Source organism: Suncus etruscus, chromosome 15 (genome assembly GCF_024139225.1).
Source record: "Suncus etruscus isolate mSunEtr1 chromosome 15, mSunEtr1.pri.cur, whole genome shotgun sequence".
NCBI classification, from domain to species: domain Eukaryota; kingdom Metazoa; phylum Chordata; class Mammalia; order Eulipotyphla; family Soricidae; genus Suncus; species Suncus etruscus.
The window spans coordinates 11036541-11060303 of NC_064862.1; the positions used below are offsets into that span (position 1 = coordinate 11036541).

The 23763-nt window shown below is 38.0% G+C and overlaps 1 protein-coding gene across 1 annotated transcript in view; it reads left to right on the forward strand.

Moving 5' to 3' along the window:
• The first annotated feature begins 1629 nt into the window (after positions 1-1629).
• ADGRG6 (adhesion G protein-coupled receptor G6) overlaps positions 1630-23763 on the forward strand; it is a 176877-nt gene continuing 154743 nt past the window's right edge. The window contains exons 1-2 of the mRNA XM_049789320.1: positions 1630-1794; positions 11651-11751. Coding sequence (XP_049645277.1) covers positions 1793-1794; positions 11651-11751 — 103 coding nt within the window. The 5' untranslated portion in view covers positions 1630-1792. The remainder of the gene's footprint in view (positions 1795-11650; positions 11752-23763) is intronic.

Genomic DNA, 23763 nt, shown 5'->3' on the forward strand with positions numbered 1-23763 from the left:
AGCAAGCTCTGAGGTTAGATCCTTCTCTACCTCTTTTTCCACCCTAGCAATTCTCAATCACTAACCAATCAATGCTACCTACTTGTTTCCTGGCACTTCTGTGTGTGGTCTGTGTCCATATGTATACATGCTCCGCAGTCCACGCTGGTCTGATCTGGCTCTAGATGTGCTTAGAACTTAGCATTTGAGGATTTGCCTCAAGAGCTTTGGGGACTGACTCTGGCAGTGCACAAAGGGAAGGAACTTCTTTCCAAGGGTGAGTTCTTTTGCTCTCTTCTCATCTCCAAGGAGTTGTGTCTGAATTCCTTTGCCAGAAGCAACTTTATAGGAGCGCTGGAGAACAGGAAGGAAACTTTTTTCCAATGAGTAACAGGATTTGCATTTGGCTGATTAATCCTAACAAGTAAAATATGAACATCTTCCCAGACCCGTATCAATAGCCACACATACACACACACACACACACATATATACATGTGTGTGTGTGTGTGTGTGTGTGTGTGTGTGTGTGTGTGTGTGTGTGTGTGTGTGTGTGTGTATCTCAGATGAGGGGTTCCTTCTCAAGCGAAATCCTGGAAGGCTCTTTGCCTGCGCTGGCTGGCCAAGTTATGCTGTATCTATCATCAAATCTCTGCGGTTCTTCAGGTTGCTGTTTGCATCTCATACCTTAGTCCTCCCACTCGAACAAACACCCCAGCCTTCTTTCCAAGAGGTAAAGAGAAATACATTCAAGCAAGGCTTTCAGGTTTATTTAAGTTTCTACCCTGAGAATGTTTCTTAACTTGTGAGACCCAGTGTAGATTCAGCAGTGGGTGGAAGAAGTGGCTGTGTTTCTGGCTGGGCGCAAACACAATACTAGTGTCCTGACTGACTCTTCTTAAAGTGCTCTTTATCTTGGGTTGGAGGGGAGTGTGCTTAGGGGGACTTTCCCCTTTAACTGCACAGATGGCTAAAAAAAAAGTACTCAAAGCATAGACGAGGTGTTCCCTTGACTATTAGAAGGGAAAAGCAAGAGGGTGGAGAGTGAATGAGTGCTGGGGCAGATAGGGGGAGAAAGGGGACTAGGAGGAAAGACTAGAGGAAAGACAGGAGAGAGTCGGGGCAGGAGAGAGGAGGAAAGGAGAAAGATTTTTCCAGAGAAAGGAGATAAGCCAGGCAGAGAAAAGAGAAAAAAGAAAAAAAAAATCCAAACAAGCCAGAGGCCTCCCAAGGGCGGGCAGAGAAAGAGGAATCCCCGCAGCAGGCAGGCAGGGAAGGGGCAAGGAGGGGGTGCTCGCACGACGTCCTCCGCTCCAACTTCTCCTTTTGCAAGCGCCCGGCTTGCGGGCTGAGGTCTCCCAACTCTGGGGTGACCTCCGGCTTGCTTTCATCCTCCCCCGCAGGGTCTGGGGGAGCCTGGGCGTCCCCACCCACCAGCCTCCCAACCCCGGCTGGGACAAGAGCTCGGCCCCGCCGCACCTGAGCCCCGGACCCGGGCCAAGTGGGGGCGGGAGCGCACCCCGAGAACGGCCCCAGCCGAGCGGGGAGGGCCCGAGCCACAAAGGGGGAACCGCGTGCTGCCTGAGTCTGGAAAAGCCCCCCGAGGGAGAGGCGCCCTCACTTCGCCCCAACTCCTCGCCAGGAGGACTCACTCCGACCCCGCGGCTGGCACCGTCCGCCCGGCGCGCCCGGGACCCCCGAGGAACCCCGAGGCGCCCGGACCTGGCCGCGGGCTCCCGGGGCGTCTCCGGAGCGCGCGAAGACGGGGCGGCAGAGGGTGCGGACCCCGGGCTGCGGGCGCGGCGATGCCAGCATGTAAGTGCGAACCACTTGCAGCCCCGCGGCTCCCTCCGCACTTTTGGGGGGGCCCCGGCCCCCGTGACGGAAGGGGGCTGGCAACGCAAGGATCTCTCTCTGTCTCTCTCTCACTATTTCTCTCTCTCTTTGTCTCTGTCTGTCTATCTCTTTTCTCTGTCCCCCCTTTCTCTGTCTCTCTCTCTCGCCCCTCTTTCTCTAACTCTATCTTTCTGTCTTTCTGTGTCTGTGCCTCTCTCTCCTATTTCTCTCCCCCATCTCTTTGTCTCTTTCTCTGTCTCTCCTCTCTGTCCCCCCTCTGACTTGACTCTCTTCCCCCCTCTCTGTTTTTCTGTCTCTTTCTACCTCTCTCCTCTCTCTATCTTTCTGACTTTCTGTGCCCCCATTTCCCTATTTCTCTCCCCCATCTCTTTGTCTCTCAAACTCTCTTTTGTCTCCACTGTCTCCATCTCTCTCTTCTCTGTTTCTCTCCCCTCTTTCTCTGACTCTTCCCTCTCTGTCTTTCCTCCCCTCTCTCTATCTCTCTCTTCTCTCTCTGTCTCTCTGTCTCTCTCTCTGTCTCTCTGTCTGTCTGTCTGTCTGTCTCTCTCTTTTTCTGTCTCTCTCTCTCTGTCTCTCTGTCTGTCTCTGTCTGTCTGTCTGTCTCTCTGGCTCTCTCTCTGTCTGTCTGTCTCTGTCTGTCTGTCTGTCTCTCTCTCTCTGTCTCTCTCTCTGTCTCTTTCTCTGTCTCTCTCTCTGTCTGTCTCTCTCTCTGTCTGTCTCTCTCTCTGTCTCTCTCTCTGTCTCTCTCTCTCTCTCTCTCTGTCTCTGTCTCTGTCTCTCTGTCTCTGTCTCTCTGTCTCTCTGTCTCTCTGTCTCTCTGTCTCTCTCTCTCTCTCTCTCTCTCTCTCTCTCTCTCTCTCTCTCTCTCTCTCACCACAGAGAGGTGAACCTCACTTCGGGGCGGTGTTAGGAGGAATCCAAAGGGCAGGGCTTCTGGGGGTGGGGGGTGCTGGAATTGCTTAGAATTAAAGCAGGGCTCGCAGGCAGGGCTGCTCCGTCCCGGGGCCGGGCCCTGCCCAGAGGAGCTGCTGTACCTGGACCTTGGAAGGTACCGATGGGCTGGGAAATGCTGACTTTCACATGGTCCCCTTCAGCTCTAGGAGTTGTTCTTGGATCTTGGGGTATTTGGTTAAGAAGTCTGATTTAGGGAATGCGGCATTTTTTTTCTCTCTCTCCCTAGTGAGATCTGTGACTCCTGTAAAGTTGCTGTGAGTTTTGGGGGTGGGGGGAGGTGGAGGCAGCCTGCAGGGTGCAGGCAGGTACTGTGCTGGGAACCAGCTAGTTGGGGAAACCCGGTTTGGTTTGGGTTATGCTTGCAGGAAATTATCCTCTAAATGTGGGTGCCTCTGAGCGACCCCGCGAGAATGCCACGGAAGGGGGACTGACCTGGCCTTCCAAATTGGAAAAAGGAAAAGTTTGTCCTTCCAAACTCCAGACTTAATTTTGTGGCCAGTTCTAAAGTTACTGTTCTTGTAATATGTAATTTCCCCCCAGGCGTTTTATTTAGTCTTGGACAGACACACTCTGGGCCAACCTTTTACTGCCTTCCACTAATATACAAGAGTTTCTAGAAATCTCAAGATTTCTAATGACTGGACCTCTAGTCATTTCTACTTAAATGCACTCTTTTAGTTTTATATGCGGCAGGTGGTTTGGGGAAGGGGGGAAGGCAGACCTTCCTGAAACAAATCCAGTCCCCTTCCCCCAACCCCCAACATTTAGTTATCTGCACACATTTTTAAAACAGGAAAAGTTGTGCCCCAGGCCTAGCCATGAACTTGTGTTACTGGGCACATAGAAGTTTAGATAGAAAGGAGGCACTTATTTTTACGTCCTTTTATCCAAAATGCATGGAAAGGTTTTCAACACCTTTGAGTTTTAATATTTTGTTTCTGCCAGTGGAACCAGCAAGGTATAACCTGAAGGATTTTATTTTGGGATAGAGCCAACAGTCACATTTAAGAGGACATATTTGGAATCATTTTTCAATGTGTTTTCAATCTTATTTTTTTTCTGAAAATGTGGTGGGTTTTTAACAACAGGTATTTATAGAACTTCCCTTTGGCTCTATCGGTTATTTGCATCTGTGGGAAAGAAAACATGATACACTAAAAGAAAATATGATTAACCATTTTTAAAATATATCGAGCTGATCAATAAAAAACAGAAAAGGTTTCCAGTTATGAAATTGTGATGTAATGTATTTAAATTCACTCATGATTTTAAAATTTTGTCACATAGAGTAAAAACTGAACTCATAAAAATATAGTTTAGTAACTTATGCTGAGTTTCTTAATTTTAGCTATTTTGACGTAAAGTTTTCTATTTCTTGCCAGATGACAACTTTTTCTTTCTCTGTTAATCCGTATTAAATGGCTTAAGATGATCTAAGTCTTTTTAGATATTAGTATACTATAATATATATGTACATACATACCAAGAAAATAATACCAACTGCTTCCATCATAAATTTTCTTAGTATCTTGTTGAGCAATGTTAAAATAAAGGACATAAATAATATATTTTTTTTTTTTTTTGGTTTTTGGGCCACACCCGTTTGACGCTCAGGGGTTACTCCTGGCTATGTGCTCAGAAATCGCCCCTGGCTTGGGGGGACCATATGGGACGCCGGGGGATCGAACCGTGGTCCTTCCTTGGCTAGCGCTTGCAAGGCAGACACCTTACCTCCAGCGCCACCTACCCGGCCCCAGGACATAAATAATATTATCTTTTAATATTTTCCTATTTTAGTAGGTTTAAGTACATAAGATAAATAAGTATTGTCTTCTATAGAAAGAGAATATCTTTATATATTCAAATTTCAATATTACAGAGTTTCTAAGTTGTAGTAGTAGTGGCTGCATATATTTCGTACCTTAAAATCTGTGTGTAGATTTAGCAAGTCTTGCATTAATTGGTCTTGAGCATGAAGCTACTGCTCCATTTATGGCTTATATAAATTACATGACATTGTGCTTTTCCAGTGTGAATGGTGAATGAGACGATTGTCTTTGGCTTATGGGAAATATTAGAAGCTTTTTAGTTTTATTGGACATGTCATTTTAACTGGACATGTCATTTTGATATCTGGAAATAACGATTTGAATGAGAATCAGTTGGTATGTTAAAAAGTAAATTTATAACCATTTTTAAACTCGATTTACCATCTTTTACAACTGTCCGTCTCTTAGAGAGTTTATATTTATTATGAATGATTAAAAGTTTCTAGACGCTATCTAGACTTTAGACTAAATAAAAAACAACTTTGTTCCATGTGTGTGGCATGCTTCAACAGGAAAATGTATCTTTTTGCTTTATTTCAAATGGTCTGATACCGTTCTTTTATCTGTTTTGAGTGACTAGAGATGCATAGAGTGACTAGGTGACCCTATTTAAAGGGAATTTTAATTATAATGAATAATAAAAAACAGAAAATCAATGAATAACTTTCAAATTCGAGTGTAATTCTCTGAATATCATCCTATGTGTTTTTGTAAGCATTACTTGAGAGGGGATTATTCACAGTATTTCCTTTTAATAAAATGATTAAGATTTTAAAAAAAGATGATTGGATTAAAATATAGCAAAATATGATCAAACTATTTTTGCTCATATAAATAAAATCAGTAAAAATAAAAGTCACACATCAGTAATAAGATGTACAGAAATTTTATGAATATTATATCAAATTCAAGTAAAAGTCATTTAAATCAAACAGCTTAGATCAAATTGGGCACTATTCAAAAAGAACTAGCCAATAATGATATAATTGGGGTATTTTTGGATACCCAATAGTGAAATAAGCATATACAATATGTGGTAAACACATATGTGTTTAATTTTAGTTAGAAATAATTTAAAATCTATCAATAGTTTCAGTGGTAATGAACAGCTGTATGTTCACATACAGAATCACTTGTGATGATTTATTTCATTTGTTTATTATTATTTTTTATTTATTCTTCCATGCATTCTACTTTCTGGATACATACACATACCACCATCACACATTTTCCCCCCTAAACCATCTTAGTGTAATTATAAACATCAAAACTTCAGATTTTACATATGCCCATCAATTATACCCATCATAGCTCTAATTATGCTCAAGGTTTGTTTAGTTTTTTTTTTTTTTTTTTTTTTTGTCACACCCGGCAGTGCTCAGGGGTTATTCCTGGCTCCAGACTCAGAAATTGCTCCTGGCAGGCACGGGGACCATATGGGGCGCCGGGATTTGAACCGATGACCTCCTGCATGAAAGGCAAATGCCTTACCTCCATGCTATCTCTCCGGCCCCAGGTTTGTTTAGTTTTAAAGAACAAAGTTTCTATATGTTTAAAGTAGGGCTGAATGCAACTTAATAGAAAGAACTTAACTAGATTAATTCATCAGCTTCTTTTCTTTTTATTCATTGCTTAATCTTAGGAACATGATATTTAAATAGAAGAATTCTAATTATAAGTGGGCTTGATTAAACTAATTTTCTATTATTTTCACTATGGAAAAGAACAGTATTTTCTATGTTGTCCCTCATGCCATATTGTAAAAAGATTTGGCATAGAAATATAAATTGAATGTGGGAATGAATTTTATTTTCACAATTGCTGGTGTTTGTTAGTAAAATTGACACCCTATTAACTTGGCCACTAATTTCTCTTTAAATTGTACAATAAGATTAAAGAAATGGATAATAGTATGTATTTTAGGTAATTTTCATGCTGCATTTGGATTGAAATATCTAGAGGCAGTGTACTCACTTCAAAAATAAATCCTTATTTATAAGGATAAAGGATAATATAACTATAAATAAAGGGGTTAAGTTCTCAAACTTTCTGGGTAGAATGAAAGCATACTGTGTTTTTTAGTCTATGCAGATTTCAAATGGGCAAAACTTTGCAATAAAGATTTTTTGCAAAAAACTTTGCTTATCACAGAAAGAACAGGTGAGTTTGCAGTTGGGTAACTTGGGAAGTCTGCTGGCTCTCCCACTGCTGGTTAGAAGGTCTTCAGGACAGAGTTTTGTTTTGTATCAGAGTTTTTTTTTAAACTTCTCAAATGATAGGTTTTACTGCAGAATTTTTAGAATCTTTTCAGTTTAGCCTGTGAAATTCTTCTACTTAAAAATATCTTTCTTAAGGAGAGAGAGAGGAGAGAGAGACAGAGACAGAGAGAGAGACAGAGAGAGAGACAGAGAGAGGAGAGAGAGAGAGAGAGAGAGAGAGAGAGACAGAGAGACAGAGAGACAGAGAGAGAGAGAGAGAGAGAGAGAGAGAGAGAGAAGTTGTCTGACATTCAGTTATATTCCCCAGGAGCACAGAGCTGTAGTAGCCCTTGTGTATCGATGGGTGTGAACTGACCTGTTTCTCTCCCCTGAACCCCCAAGATTGTTATATTTTTTAAATGAACTTTAGGGTCACACAAAACCATCCTATTTTTTTCATTCCTATTTAAAACCCAAGTAACTCGGGATTTTTCATACTTGTGAGAAAGTTGTTTAAATTTCAGGGACATGGCTCTGCTTAGCGATTACCTGAAAACACACAGCTTTGCTTCCTCTGTGCTAGGCTTAATTTGTTTGTTTCTGCTCTTCAGTAAACACTCAAATGGATGAAAGTTGCCATCTCATCTGGTTTGTATTTGTTTTCGAATGCTTGTCCTTTTCTGTGTGAAATGATGGAGTCTTCATAATTGGTACTCAAAAATTCCCAATTATCCTTGGCCTTGGTCAACATTGGCCATTTATGTCTGATAGGAAACATATCACCAGCTGCTTTTCTCAGTGTTCAGGATTGACTGGAATTCCTAAATGGAAGAAGCATTTCTAGTAACACAAAATTGTAGGAAATAAACAGTACTCGATTTGCCAAGTTAATGAATATGATTCCGTAAGGACTCTTTAGAAAGTGTGTGAACTTGAGTAGGTCCTCATGACAGACTAATATATGAGAATTATTAATCCCTTGAGGAAGAAGAAACTGGGTGTTTCTGGGGCTAGATATATCCTATTAGAATGTTAAAGGTTCCCTCTTATTTCATTGGGCCTACGTTTCTTCCTCTGGGAAATTAAAAGGCTAGACTTCTTTAGTCTCCTGGCTCTTGACTTAGCTGTATCTATTGTTCTTTTGATTTAAGAAGCAAGTTCATTCAGTCCTCATGAATGAGAAGCATCTCATTTAGCCAATATCAATGAGAAATGGGCTCATACTTCCAGTTGAGTGAACTTCCTATATGACAGTTTTATATATAGTTTATCACTGTATCCTTTTAAGTCCTTCATTTTTGAGGGGCACACTCATTGATGCTCAGAGGTTACTCCTGACTATGTGCTCAGAAATAGCTCCTGGCTTGGGGGACCATATGAGACTCTAGGGGAATCAAACCATGGACTGCCTTACTGCTTGTGCCACTGCTCCGGCCCCTTAAGTCCTTCTTAAGAGCAAGGTAATGCAGGGGGCCCTGGAGAGATAGCACAGCGGTGTTTGCTTTGCAAGCAACCGATCCAGGACCAAAGGTGGTTGGTTCAAATCCCGGTGTCCCATATGGTCCCGTGCCTGCCAGGAGCTATTTCTGAGCAGACAGCCAGGAGTAACCCTGAGCAACGCCAGGTGTGGCCCAAAGACTGAAAAAAAAAAAAAAAAAAAAAAAAAAAAAGAGCAACGTAGTGTTATCTCTAGTCCTTTTTACTGAACAATAATCTATTTTATACATGAAAAGATAGACTCCAAGTTTAAATGAGCAAACTCAAACCATATGCTAAAAGAACTAGGATATGATAGTGCTGGCCCATATTTTCATTTATTTTAACATCATCATCATAATTCTTATACTTTATTGCAATAGTATATCCCATAAATAGCAACACATTTAATATAAATTATTTTAGTTGGATGCATTTAAAAACTTGCCTTCTGGGGCCCAGAGAGATAGCACAGCGGTGTTTGCCTTGCAAGCAGCCTATCCAGGATTAAAGGTGGTTGGTTCAAATCCCGATGTCCCATATGGTCCCCGTGCCTGCCAGGAGCTATTTCTGAGCAGACAGCCAGGAGAACCCCTGAACACCACCGGGTGTGGCCCAAAAGCCAAACCAAACCAAACCAAACCAAACCAAAACAAACAAACAAAAAAACAAAACCAACCAAACAAACAAAAAACAAAAACAAACTTGCCTTCTGTACAAAAATACTTCTCAGATCTTAACCTTTTCCTTTAGAATTTTTTTCACTACTAGCTATTTGATGCTAGGATTTCCAGTTTGGTGACTGTGAAAATGTGACATGGATATCAGACACTGATCACAATTTCTATATTTTTGGTAGACATGAGTAATCCATTTTATTTCTGTTCCCAGATGATTCCAGATATTTCCACATAGCCAGCTGACTAGTGTAGTCCTAAAACTAATGTTAAAGTTCTTTTTGTTGATTGATTGGTTGATTTGGAGGCTATACATGGTGGAGCTTAGTGCTTAATCCTGGCTCTGTGCTCAGGAATCACTCCTGGTGGGACTCAGGGAACAAATAAAGTGCTGGAAATCAAACTTCCTACCTGGTACTGTCTTTCCTTTCCCTGCTATTTCCATTTTATTAGGTTAAGAAGTTTTTTTTTGTTTGTTTGTTTGGCTCTATGCTCAGAAATTGCCCCTGGCAGGCACAGGGGACCATATGAGATGCTGGGATTCGAACCACTGCCTTTCTGCATGAAAGGCAAATGCCTTACCTCCACGCTATCTCTCCGGCCCCAGGTTAAGAAGTTTTTTTTTTTTTTTTGTTTTGTTTTTTGTTTTTTGGGCCACACCCGTTTGACGCTCAGGGGTTACTCCTGGCTAAGCGCTCAGAAATCGCCCCTGGCTTGGGGGGACCATATGGGACGCCGGGGGATCGAACCGCGGTCCTTCCTTGGCTAGCGCTTGCAAGGCAGACACCTTACCTCCAGCGCCACCTACCCGGCCCCAGGTTAAGAAGTTTTAAATCAATTTCTCAATAGTTTTATAGTTGTCTGACTCTGGAACTTATCATTGCCACTTAGATGCTTTCTAAAAGAGATAAAAAATATAGACTTTTGGAAAGTATGGAATTAATTTAATGTCTACTTTTGATCATTTATGCATTTCTTCATTTTTCTGACTTTCTCTTTGCATTATACAGTTTATACTCTATATTAGGTACAAAATTATAACTATGACTCTAAAGTACCTTGTTACCCCTCTTTTATAATATTTTAAAACTTTTAAAAATAAGTTTTATTAAGGCCAGTGTGAATTACAAGTCTTTCAGTTATATTTAAGGTACATAGTGACAGTGAATTAGGGCAATTCCCAATCCCAGTGTTGACCTCCTTCTGAACCTGTTCCCAACATGCATCCCCTACTTCCACCCTTTGCCCACTAGACTGCTAGTACAACAGGTCCCTTTTATTTATTTATTTATTTATTTATTTATTTATTTATTTATTTATTTATTTATTTATTTATTGGTTTTGGGTCACACCCAGAAGCACTCAGGGGTTACTCCTGGCTCTATGCTCAGAAATCGCTCCTGGCAGGCTCAGGGGATCATATGGGATGCCTGGATTCGAACCACCGACCTTCTGCATACAAGGCAAACACCTTACCTCCATTCTAGTGTAATAGGTCCCTTTTGTGTATACCTTGTTGTAGTTTGGGTCTCTTGATTCTATTCTCATTGACTTTGGCTTGGGTATTTAGGTCTGATCATTTTTTATTTTCACTCAATGTTCATGAGACTGCTTGCCCCGGCACCATCCATTTTTTTTTTTTTCAACAGAACCATAGAACATGAATCCTCTTGTTCTGCCTCATAAATTGAGTTACTCCTCTTTTTAAGAAATAAACTCACTCTCAGTTACCACTTCTACAAACCAATGATCATTTTGGGAAAATGTTTTAGGGATACAATGTTAACAGACTACTCCTATGGTCAAAATGCCAATATCCTTCTATCTCAGTCTCTGGGACCTCTTCACCCTTTGGCTAGGGTAACTGACTACCTTTGGTGATTTTAAGATTTGCAGATTTTCTGCTGCCTCTTAACTCTCCAGCTCCAGTTTCTTTTAGAAAGAAACTTAACAAAACATTTTACAAAACAGTTCCTTTAGTCCCTTTTGTTTCTTGTCTTTTATAATTGCTGTCCTTATCACTGACTTGCCCCATCTGGTGAGACTGAGTCAATGAGAGGTTTATTATATTTAAGTCAGGATAATATGAATATTCATGTTCAAGTCATTATTGATGTTAAAGATGAGGCCAATGTATATAATTATCTAAATTTCTCCAAACATGATACCTCTGTATCAACTATTTCCATATGTGAGCAACAGAACTTAAATCAAAATCTTACCTTCAATTTCAAATTTTAGGAAGATGATAGAAAAGGCTGGTAGAAAAATCTTCCTATCCGGATAGGCACATGAGTTGTGTTGTTGAAGATAAAATGGTTTTATTTTTTAACACAATATTTTTTTTCTTGAATTATCAGAATACTCCCCCAATCACTCAGTAGAAGTAACCTATCCAATATTCTTTGATCAGGAAGAATTTACCTGATCAGAGAATATGGATTTCCAAGTGGCAAATAAAATTTATGAATTTTATGGATTGGATTGATCTTTTATACTCTTTGCATAATTTGCTTATGGACTGTGATTAGTTTTTTATCTTTAAAGTACTGTTTTTATTTGGAAGCAAGATTGAGAACATTTTCTTTCTTGCTGTTCTTGCTACTGACTTTCACCTAGACTGATGGTCAGGATGTTTTATTGAGTGATGTTGTCTTGATGGTGTTTTATTCCCTTGCAGGATGTTTTACTCAGGCCGGATGTGGAGCTGCCATTGGAAATGGAAACCAAGTTCTCTTCTGTTTCTACTGGCTTTGCATATCATATATGGTCCTCATACAGGTCAGTAAGGTTTTGTCCTTCTCAACCCCAGTAAAATGTTGATTATAGTGTCTTCAGTCTCAGTGTGCTGTTTATTCAGTGATTTTATTTATTTGGGGGAGTTAGAAGGGGCACAACTTGTTGTGCTCAGAGTTTACTCTTGACTTTGTAAACAGAGATCACTACTAGCTGTTCTGGCATACTATATGAGGATTCAGGGATTGAACTCAGATCAGATGCTTGCAAGGCAAGTGTTCTCCCAACTGTATTACCTCTCCACTCGATCAATGATTTTAGCTTTGCTTTCATTTTGTTCCTCCTCTTTCTGTTCTAGGCTTTTCCTCTCCTGAGCCTAGGATTTGTGAAGTCTGTAAATACTCTTACTTTAAATATTTTATCTTCCTTATGATGATATTTCTTGAATCTTGACTGCATTTACTTTAGTTTAATTTATTTCCCTAGTCAATAAGGAATGATAAAAAATTACTATCTGGTATTAAAAATGTTCTGACATGTGCAATACTTAATTCTCTTTTTAAGTTTTCATGTAGTTATTAGTGGAAATATCAGTTTTTGACTTTATTTCTATTGCTTTTTATGATCACTTTCAGTATGAGATAAGAATTTGAAATACAACTTCTAAACCGTGAAATTTATTGAGTTGATTGAAAATTATATTAAATAGCTGCTTTTTACTATAGCATTTTTTGGACTTAACATCTTATTTTTATTATATTTTTATAATCTTTATAATATTTTTTATATTATAAACTGTTTTTGAAAACTAATCATATAAACAACTAATTATATGAGTAAGTCATTCAGAACCTAAAGCATGTGTGTGATGTTTAAAAATAAACTATTATCTTGGATTGTTACAAAGAAAATTGACTTTCTCTTTAGTTTACTTTATTTTATGCTTCTTTTTTTGCTGTATTTATTTACCATCACATTTCTTTTAGAATAAGTGATTACTCATAAAGTCTTATATTTATTGTTATTTGGGATTTAATAAAGATTTTATACACTTTATATTCATATCTGTATTTTATTATAACTACTGCATTTAGTGCAAATAGATTATCTGTTAAAACTGCTTATTCATGTTTCAACGTGAAATTAATATATCAGTATTCTCTTCAAACCATCAAACCCCCATCAACTATCTTAATATTTTAGTTTATTTACTTGGAAAATCCTTGGCACCTTTTTAAGGTTTCAAACACAAAGTTTGAGTAACTGTTTCAATTTCATTTTAAAGCCATGGTTTCTATTATTTTCAGTCCAGAAAAAGAACACATACCTGTAACAAAATCTGAAATTAAGTGTATATTTTTTTTTTTTTTTTTTGTGGTTTTTGGGTCACACCCGGCAGTGCTCAGGGGTTATTCCTGGCTCCAGGCTCAGAAATTGCTCCTGGCAGGCACGGGAGGACCATATATGGGACGCCGGGATTCGAACCGATGACCTCCTGCATGAGAGGCAAACGCCTTACCTCCATGCTATCTCTCCGGCCCCAAATTAAGTGTATATTTAAGTATCATATAACATTAAATTTTTTTTCACTTTGAAGTGATCTTCAAAGAGCCAATTATGTGATGTAAGATAAATTATGTGATTAAAATTGAAGTCTATTTACTTTCATTTTATTAGGTCATGGAATTTGCAAAGTTTAGAGACTTTTAAATTTAGATGTCAACAATTTAATTGTTATATGCACATTCACTATTTTAATTATTTTGTAATTAAATTAGACATTTGTCTTTGGATGAATTAAATGCAGTCAAACGAGTTGAGACTAGAGTAAGGCAAGAGAAACACTTTGGGTTCGTAATTTAGGGGAGATATTCTTTCTTCAAAACATGGAATCTAAATACTTAAATTTGTGGTAAAACTAAGTTGCTCACATACACAAGAAATCCTTTTGCAGATTTCTTTTTATTATCCAATATCACATGAGCATTTCATAAAATTTGTAATGTATAGTTTCTATCTTTACTTATGAAGCCGGAATGTTTTATAGTCATATATAGACATATCTGTAACCTTGATTCACTAAAAATGCCACCATCACTCCCATGAATATTTGAACCCCAATATACTTTAAAGCAATTATTTGGATTTTAATAGAAAAGGTTGCTTTATAAGACAATTTAGTATAGAGTTCTATAGCTATAGTTAACTGTTTAGTCTTTAATACCACTATTACACTTATTATATATAATGTTATATATTATGTATATACTTTTGAGAGTCACACTCAGAGGTTCTCAGGACTTATTCTTGGCTCTATACTTTGGAATCACATTCCTAGTGGGGCCTAATGAACCATTTATGGTCTGGGGATTGAACCTAAATTGGCAGCTTACATGGCAAGTGCCCTTCTCCCATATTGTTCCAGCCCTACTACTTCTATATTTCTAAAGAACATTATAGTGCTTAACTATGACAGTATATCTCCTCATATATATACATATGTACACTATATATCCTACACTTTTTACATGTTTTTGGATGACCTCAAACTATATCTTTTAAAATATACATTTATTTTAAACACTTTTACTTATATAATTGCTCTTAATAGTTATCTATGGCATCTAAAGTTCCAATACAAATCCCACCAACAAAATAATACTCCCTCTATCATTATCCCCAGTTTCCCACCCTTCCCCAAATCTGTCCCTTGTCAGGTACTAATATTTTACTTATTGCCTATCACATATAAATGACAAATGGAAGTATCAAAATCAAAACCTCAAGGGCTGGAGAGATAACAAAGCAGTAGGGCATTTGCCTTGCATGCAGTTGACCTGGGACGAATTTGGATTAGATTCTTGGCATCCCATGGTCTCCTAAGCCTACCAGGAGCAATTTCTGAGTGCAGAGTAACTCCTGAACACTGCTGGGTGTGGCCCAAAAAGCCAAAGAAAAAATCTCAGTGAAAAGAAAATAGTCATATCTCACAATGGGTCATGATGTCATTGAATGTTTACTAAGCTCTATACTTCTTGTTGAGCATTATGTTGTTTTAGTTTGTTGTTTATGTGGCTTCTATGGTAATTTCAATCTAATTTGTTGTATTTCTACTGGTAACTCAGTATTAACATTTTGGAGATGTTGTGTCAGCAAGTGGTCCGCTATTTAGAGGATCTTTGTATCTGGGGTCAATGTGCTTATATGGCAGTAGTGGTGGATCATGGGCTTCACTACTGAGACTTCTGGAAATTCAAAGTTTTGGATGTAGGAGTAGCTGGCCCTCCCTGACTCTAAAGAGTCCCCAGAGATACCAACCACAAAATGGCTTATCTGGAGTTTGGGGTAGTTATTAGGTACAGATATTAGTGAAAAGATGATGAAACTGGAACATTGGCTTGAAAGTAATTTTGAGGTGTATGTGTGGCTATTGAGACTAAGGCAGGTGTCCCTGCTGAAGGAATTTTCCCTGACCCCCTCTCAGGCCCATAGTGAACAACTCTGAGACAGGTGTCTCCATGGATTTTTCCATGGGATTTTCCTATTGGAGCGCTTATCTTTCTAGAGGTAGATGATTCTATGGCATTGGCCGATGGGCAGACATGGTGGTGGCTGTTGGTGCCTCTCAAAGTGATCTTAATGAGTCTGGGCATTAAATGGTATCTTGATATTAGTGTTTGCCACATTTATATTGTCAACCCCTGATTCTTCCTTACCTCTGAAGTCATATCTTGAGTTATCGTCTTTATCTATATTATAGATAATGTATAGGCCTACATTATAATCGATAGGCCTATATTATAGGTCTCAAACTCCACACCTGAAAACAATGTTCTTTACTTTTATCTTCTGAACTCATTAAAACTATATTCTACACACATGATCTTTTCTATTCCTTGACCACATCTTCCAAGTACCCCAGTCTCCACATTCTGGTTCTTTGTAAACATTCAGACATTAACTACTGCCATCTCAGATAAACCTTCCTAAAGCCTAGTTGAATGTAGCTCCAGTCTCTATCATATAACCCTTTTGTGACAATCTATTATTGATTTTGTTTGCTATTTTGATTGTAAGTGTTTTGTGAATTTGACTGTGATGTCTTGAGTTGGGCTGTTGCCAAAGCCTCTTTTGCATGTTAAGTTTAAATTGTCCAGATTTCAATTAAGTTGAAATATCCAGAAGTTTGAACCCACTTATTTAACTCAAGTAGCATCTGTAGTTAAATTCATATAATAAAAATACAGCATGAAGTATTGATTTACGTAAATTTACATTTTGTTTACAATCTGGTTTGCATTTGCAAAAAAGTAGTATACAGGATTTTTCCTTTTTAAGATTTTGTAAAGTAATGTAGAAAAAGAATCCACTGTATTTTAACAAATGATGAAGATAAATTTTAGTACCTGTAACCACAAAACAACAACTGAATATTCAAATATGTCCTACAGAATTACAAATAAAAAGAGCAAAAAAATTTTTTTTACATACTAGACTGACAATATTTTAAAAAGTTGATACTGAGGCCGGAGTGGTGGAGCAAGCACTTACAAGTCTGCCTTACAAGTGCTAACCTAGGACTAACCATGGTTCGATCCCCTGGGACCCATATGATCCCCCAAGCCAGGAGTGATTTCTGAGCACATAGCCAGGAGTAATCACTGAGCATCACCGAGTGTGGATCAAAAACAACAAACAAAAAAGATTAATACTGCCTAGTATTATTGAAGTTGATAGGAAAGAGGCATATAATCTGACATTTTGGTTGTGGTCTTTGTAGAGAATAATTGGAAAGCATCAGAGAAGATTAAGAATGAGTATTAGGGGCGGGAGAGGTGGCGCAAGCGCTAGCCAAGGAAGGAGGGCGGTTCAATCCCCCAGCGTCCCATATGGTCCCCCAAGCCAGGGGCAATTTCTCAGCACTTAGCCAGGAGTAACCCCTGAGCATCAAATGGGTGTGGCCCAAAAACACAAAACAAAAAAAAAGATTAGGCATATATATATAACATTAGGCATATATATATATATATATATATTAGGCATATAGTCTATAGGAGTAAAATATAATAAAGAAACTCAAGTAGAATGCCTGCCTCAAATACAAGCAAAGAGCAGGGGTGGGGAGGAAAGAGATGTGGGTCATTGGTGGTGGGAAGATTGTACTGGTGAGGGGGGGTGTTCTCTTTATGACTGAAATCCAACTACAAACATATTTGTAACCATGATACTTAAATAAAGATATTATTATTTGAAAATAAATATATACCAATATTTTAAATATCACTATAATAGACATTGGTAAAAATGCTAATTATTCAACAGGATAATGACTATATAAATTATTTAAAGTTAATGTGGTAGAAAGATAGTCTGGGGTTAAGGTACTTTTATACACAAGTCTGATTCTGTAAACCCCAGGTCCTTGAACTCTGCTTGAAGTGGCCTTTGAGCACAGAATTAGTAGTTTCAAAGCATTACCAGATATGATTCCTAATTCCCCTCAAACCAGTAAATAAGATAAAATTTATTTTATGGAAGACTTTTCAGACATTCAAAATGTGATAAAATTGTGTGCATTGCTTTAGAAAGATGCCCATAATAATATTAGTAATTACTAAGTTTATAAGTTTGAATTACAAGCTAGACATATAGATATATTTGATAGAATATAAAAAGCATAGAATATGTAATAACTTGGATATATTGTGTATATATATGTATAAATAAATTAATAAAATAGATAATGATAGGTACCAGATTTTAAAGTGAGTCATATCAGACTAGATATAGACTAAAGTAAGAAAGTTATAGGACAGTGAAATTTTATTAAAGTTTTTTTTGTTTTTTGTTTCGTTTTTGGTTTTTGGGCCACACCTGGCATTGCTCAGGGGTTACTCCTAGCTGTCTGCTCAGAAATAGCTCCTGGCAGGCACAGGGGACCATATGGGACACTGGGATTCGAACCAACCACCTTTGGTCCTAGATCGGCTGCTTGCAAGGCAAACACCGCTGTGCTATCTCTCTGGGCCCTAGTTAAAGTTTTTTATTTATTTGGCTTTTGGGCCACATCCAGCAGAGCTCAGAGCTTATTCCTGGTTCTGAACTAAGGAATCACTTCTGATGGTGTTCAGGGAACCATATGTAATGTCAAGGATTGAAATTCAATTAGGTACATGCAAGGCAAGTGCATTCATATATGTTGTCTCAATAGTAAAATTTTTTATAATGAACTCCCTTTTTTGATACAATGAACATGTGTTTGAAAAACTAAATAAAATGATAATTTTTTAATGTTACATTTTACAAACATTTAGAGACTTGTTCAGTCTGTAGAAGTCTAGAAGCATTACGATTTTCTGACTCCTTGGTAAGGTTCTAGTCTGAAAGACACTTTAATTAAAAACAGTTTGTGTAAGAAGACAACCAGTGACTCTGAAGATGAATGATGATATTGCTAGTGAACAGAGGGTATGGCTTCATGTAAAGTGGGAAAAAAACAGTCATGAGGTAATCAGTTTCTTAGCAACCAGAAGCATATTTTCACATACAGACCCGTAGTCATGAGCACTGAGAGAGGAGCCTCCCTTATTGCCTTCATGATATCAGCAGATTCTTTCAAAACCAAGTCTGAGAACTTTGATCCATTGGCAGCGCTCAAAGGGGAAGTGCTTTTGAAAGTACAGTCTGGTCTAAATTCTGTACTTTCTAGAACAGAACACAATGGACTTCTAGAAGGCAGATGATTTCCACAAAAGGATGCTTGTTTCTCTCTTGTACATGTCTGTTTATGTGTTAAGTTGTTCTCATGATTTTATAATGGCAATGATTTTGTAGTATCAGTTATGCTTCAAACTGTAATTGATAGATGTATCATTTTATATATTATATATTTAATACGAAGGCTTTAAACACATTGAAAAATAATGCTTTTATTATAACTTCCCGAGTTTTAAAGCCAGGTTAGTTATTTGGCAGGCTACCTGGTAAAGATATCTGTATATACCTGGCTCTGCATGCAGGGATCATTCCTCAAGGCTCAGGATTATATAGGGATAGAATGTCAAGGATAGAATCAGAGTTGGCTATGTGCGAGGCAGTGCTCTACCTGCTATTCTATCTCTGGATCTGAGTCACGTTAATATTCATATATTGTGAAATTATAAAAATGTCTGAAAGTCAAAAATAAGGCTAATTCTTCAAACTATTCTTATCAAGGGAATATAAAACCAGAATGATTATATATAACTTTGAAAAGCTATAATATTTAATTATATTTATCATTTTTTTCAACAAAGGTTAAAGTATTTTAAGATTACTTTAAGATTATTTTAAGGATATTCTTCCCCTCTTAGAGACTTCAGATTGAGTCAAACATGATCAACTAAGAAAGCCCTAAAAAGTTATGCAGATGTTTGTCTGCAGCATCTTTCTAGATAATTTTTCCTCTACCTTTATAATTACTTGAATTTGATGTTGGTTAATAGAAAATCCTACTTTGGCTTAGAAAAATGGACTGCATAAGTATGAGTGTGGGTGACATCACCACATTGACCATTTCAAGTGACTGAGTAGTGTGATGGGATTGCTGACAAAACTGAGCACACTTAGAGGTTTTTAGGAAAAGACAAGATCAGATAAAAGGCCTATGCTTTAGGATCAGGTCAGATTTGTTCTCCTTCAGCAAGATTTCTTACCAGACTAGCAACGTGGCAGCGAGTTTTGATTTATCTGAAGGATGTCTTGGGGGCATCCTCTATTTTCACTCTAATGTGAAGCCTATTTTGGGGGTAGGGGACAGCTGTGGGTCCACATCTTTTGTTCGTATTAAAATATTCTGCACTTGTGTAATAGATTTTTGTTCTGAAGAATAAAAGTCCTGCTGAATTTTAATTTAAGCATTAGAGAAAGAGTATGTTTACTTTGCAGAAACAAAGTGTGTTGAAACAAGATAGAGGTTTTTAAAATATCGACAGTGAACACGTGGGAGTGATAACAGATTTGTAAGTGTCTTAGAGAACAGAGGTAGTATATAGAGTCTATGTGCTAAGTAGCAAATGGCTCCACCATAAATTGGTTGCCAAAGAATGAATTCATTGTTCTTTAAACTCTGAAATCAGTACATAAGGAAAGAATATTCGTACTGAAAAGGAATTCATATTAAAATTCTTTGGCCTCTTTAGCCTACAGTCTTTAAACAGTGTGTGTGTGAGAAAGAGAAAGAGGGAGAGAGAAAGGAGAGTGGGGGAGAGGGAGAGAGAGATCCAGTGTATTTGTTTTGATTAAAAAATGTGTATCTGGGCCCGGAGAGATAGCACAGCGGTGTTTGCCTTGCAAGCAGCCGATCCAGGACCAAAGGTGGTTGGTTCGAATCCTGGTGTCCCATATGGTCCCCTGTGCCTGCCAGGAGCTATTTCTGAGCAGACAGCCAGTAGTAACCCCTGAGCAATGCCGGGTGTGGCCCAAAAACAAAAACAAAAAAAACATGTGTATCTTTGGGGCCGGAGCGATAGCACAGTGGTAGGATGTTTGCCTTGCATGTGGCTAACTCAAGATGGACCTGGGATCGATCCCTGATGTCCCATATGGTCCCCCAAGCCAGGAGTGATTTCTGAGAGCATAGCTAGGAGTAACACCTGAACATCACTGGATGTGGCCCAAACCCTTCCCCCCAACTTGTGTGTGCGTGTTTTTTTTTTTTTTATTGTTATTGTTGTTTTTGCCATCTACTCAGTTTTGCTTGGAGTTTACTCCTGGATCTATCAATGAATCCCACAATGAGCACCAACCACTTTCCTTCCTTCCTTCCTTCTTTCCTTTCTTCCTTTCATTTGTTCTTCCTTCCTTCCTTTTTTTAAAATTTTTTTTATTTTTAATTATGAGAACAAAGATGCAAAGAAAGAGGATAAGGTAAAGTTACAGTGGAAGGACAATCACCCATAACATAATTATCAGAAGAAGTCCGCTTGCTGATATCTTAACTTTGAACTTTCAGCCAAAGAACATTAAGATAAATAAAACAGAATCCATGTACAATTACTTTGTCCCTCAAGTCCCCAGATTGTAACACATTATAATATTTCTTAACAGCACACAAGGCAATCTAAAGCCATAAAACTTATGTAACTCCTTAAACATTAGAGGCATAGTATTTTTTTACATTTCCATGAACATGCATATTAGCTTAAGTTAACTTCAAATTTTAAGTGGTTTTTTTTTAAGGGTTAGAGTCAAAGGAGCACAGTAAAAACAGTGTTAGAGTGGCAATTGTTGTTTACATAGGCCCACCAAAATATGAGGGGCATGGAAAGGAATACCTTGACCTAAATACAAAGAGATCCTACCCCTGAAGTTTCCTGGCATAAGACCAACTCTAGGCTCCAGGCAAGCTAGATCGTCCAATCCAAGACATTGTCTGTAGTGCCAACACACTTTTCACACAGTCTCTGTTGTTGGTATCATGTTTCTGTATTAAAGATCCTGGAATCTGCATATCCTACATTGAAGTCAGGATGTGTAGCGTCCTCTCGTTTCACCTCACCATTAAAGGGCAGTGCAGGGAGCCCTGTCCTGTAAGCAGGTCGTTGTTGTTGTTAAGTCTTCTCAGTGTTAAGGGAAGTCTCTTTTGAGCAGGTCGATGTCTGAGCAGTGATAGGGTCTTCCGTGGTAGAGGATTGCTTCCAGGTGTTGTTATAGACAAACCTGGATGTTTCGTGGATGGCTTCCCTGGTTCAGGGGTGAATGGAAAATGCCCTTTCTTCTGAGGCCGATGCCAGGTCGTTATGTCAATGTTCAGGGTCCCTTCCTTCCTCTTTCTTTCTTTCTTTCTTTCTTTCTTTCTTTCTTTCTTTCTTTCTTTCTTTCTTTCTTTCTTTCTTTCTTTCTTTCTTTTTCTTTCTTTCATTTCTTTTCTTTCTTTCTTTCTTTCTTTCTTTCTTCTCTTTCTTTCTTCTTACTTTCTTTCTTTCTTTTTTCTTTCTTTCTTTCTTTCTATCTTTGTTTCTTTCTTTCTTTCTTTCTTTCTTTCTTTCTTTCTCTCTCTTTCCTTCTTCTCTCTCTCTTTTTTTCTTTTCCTTCCTTCCTTCCTTCCTTCCTTCCTTCCTTCTCTTCCTTCCTTCCTTCCTTCCTTCCTCCTTTCCTTCCTTCCTCCTTCCTTTCCTTCTTTCTTTCTTTCTTTCTTTCTTTCTTCTTTCTTTCTTTCTTTCTTTCTTTCTTTCTTCTTTCTTTCTTTCTTTCTCTCTCTCTTTCTTTCTTTCTCCTTCTTTTCTTCTTTTCTTTCCTTCCTTCCTTCCTTCCTTCCTTCCTTCCTTCCTTCCTTCCTTCCTTCCTTCCTTCCTTCCTTCCTTCCTTCCTTCCTTTCTTTCTTTCTTTCTTTCTTTCCTTTCTTTCTCCTTCCCTTTCCCTTTCTTCCTTTTCCCCTTCTTTCCTTCCTTCCTTCTTCCTTCCTTTAGTTCTTTCATTCTTTCTTTTCTTATCTCACTTTCTTTATATACTCAATGGTGTTCAAGGGACTATATGGGGTTCTTGGCACGAACCTGTGTCAGCAGCATGCCAAGCAACTGCCCTATCCACTATCGCCCCTGCATCCTTTCTAAAGAAGATCTCAAAGGTGAGAATGATCTAATGATCATTGATCTAATGGGGTATGTTAACTAAGACTATAATATTCTATGATTAAAACAATGATCTCATTCCCCCCCAAACTCAATAAAAATATTGGTAAGCAAGTAATCCTGTTGGATGTGCTCTTTTCTTGAAAAAAGTTTGAATAATGATGCTATTTTTGTCAGCATATCTTCGTTTATAGCCATTCCTACACCAGCTTTATTGTAAATATGTGTTTTAAAAATGATAACCTTGAAAAAAAATATCTAAATAGCTGTGAACTTTTCCCTAAAAGTTACTGCTTTCTACTACATTCTTCTCTAAATTTGATGCTGTTTGTTCAGATAAGTATGAAAAAGATCTAGAAAACCTACGTTTTAGTTATGTTTTGCGTTTTGGTAAGATTTTTAGAGAAAATGATTTCCAAATGCTGAGACATCATAGAATATAGTTCCCACCTTTTCCTGAATTCCATTAATCAGATTATACACACAATCATCTGCTGTTCCCTGAGATTAGTATAATCTTTTTACTCAGAATGGTAACCTGCCAATCTGTTACTTGTTGGTAATGCATGACCACAAAATTTCTGCTATAATACTGAAGAAATACTTCAGTATTATACTAATTATAATTAATTATTTTAACATTATAATATTGTTAATTAAATATTAATTAACACAAAGTATTATGCTAATACTTTAACAATAGCAAGTTTTGTAGATTCTCAGAGTCTGAGACATAGGACTTTTGCCTTCTGACTTGCAAACCCAGGCTTTGATGCTTTCTTTGGGATTTATATTACTCTCAATAAATGTCTTGTTTACATGCCTTTCATCATTATAGGAGTCCTCTTTTTGTATATTTCAAAATAAAGGTTACTCTAAAATTTCAACCATTTCATATATTTTAGATGGCTACCACAAATTGTTAGTTATGACTATGATACCATCGAAAGGTGAGCTTTAATAATTGTCTGGTGAATTTTTCAGTTTTCCCCCTCCAAGATACTCTTTGTAGCTTCAGGTATACATTAAAGTGAAGTCTAGAAATCAAAGAATTAGCCATTCTGTCTTGGGTATAGTATAACATGAGAAGGAAAATGGGTCTGGGAATAAAGAAGGACAAAGAGAAACGAGGAGTCAAATGTGTGAATGCAATAAAATCATTTCGTGGAAGGCTACACATTTCTTTTTAGAATAAAGGTTCTCTATAAAAGAGAGAAAAAAATGAACCAAATAGGTAAGAGCCAGACCAGACTGAGGAGAAAATCACTTGCAAGATTATGTTGATATAATTGAATGTAGCCATCAGTACAATAGGTGAGATAAATGCCAATTTGTCTTATCACCACTAGCTAAATTTTACTAAGGTCCTTAATCAAGAATGCATACTGAAGGCTATGAATTTCCTGGGAATTCTTTTTGTGTCTATTCAATTTGTGATATTTTACTT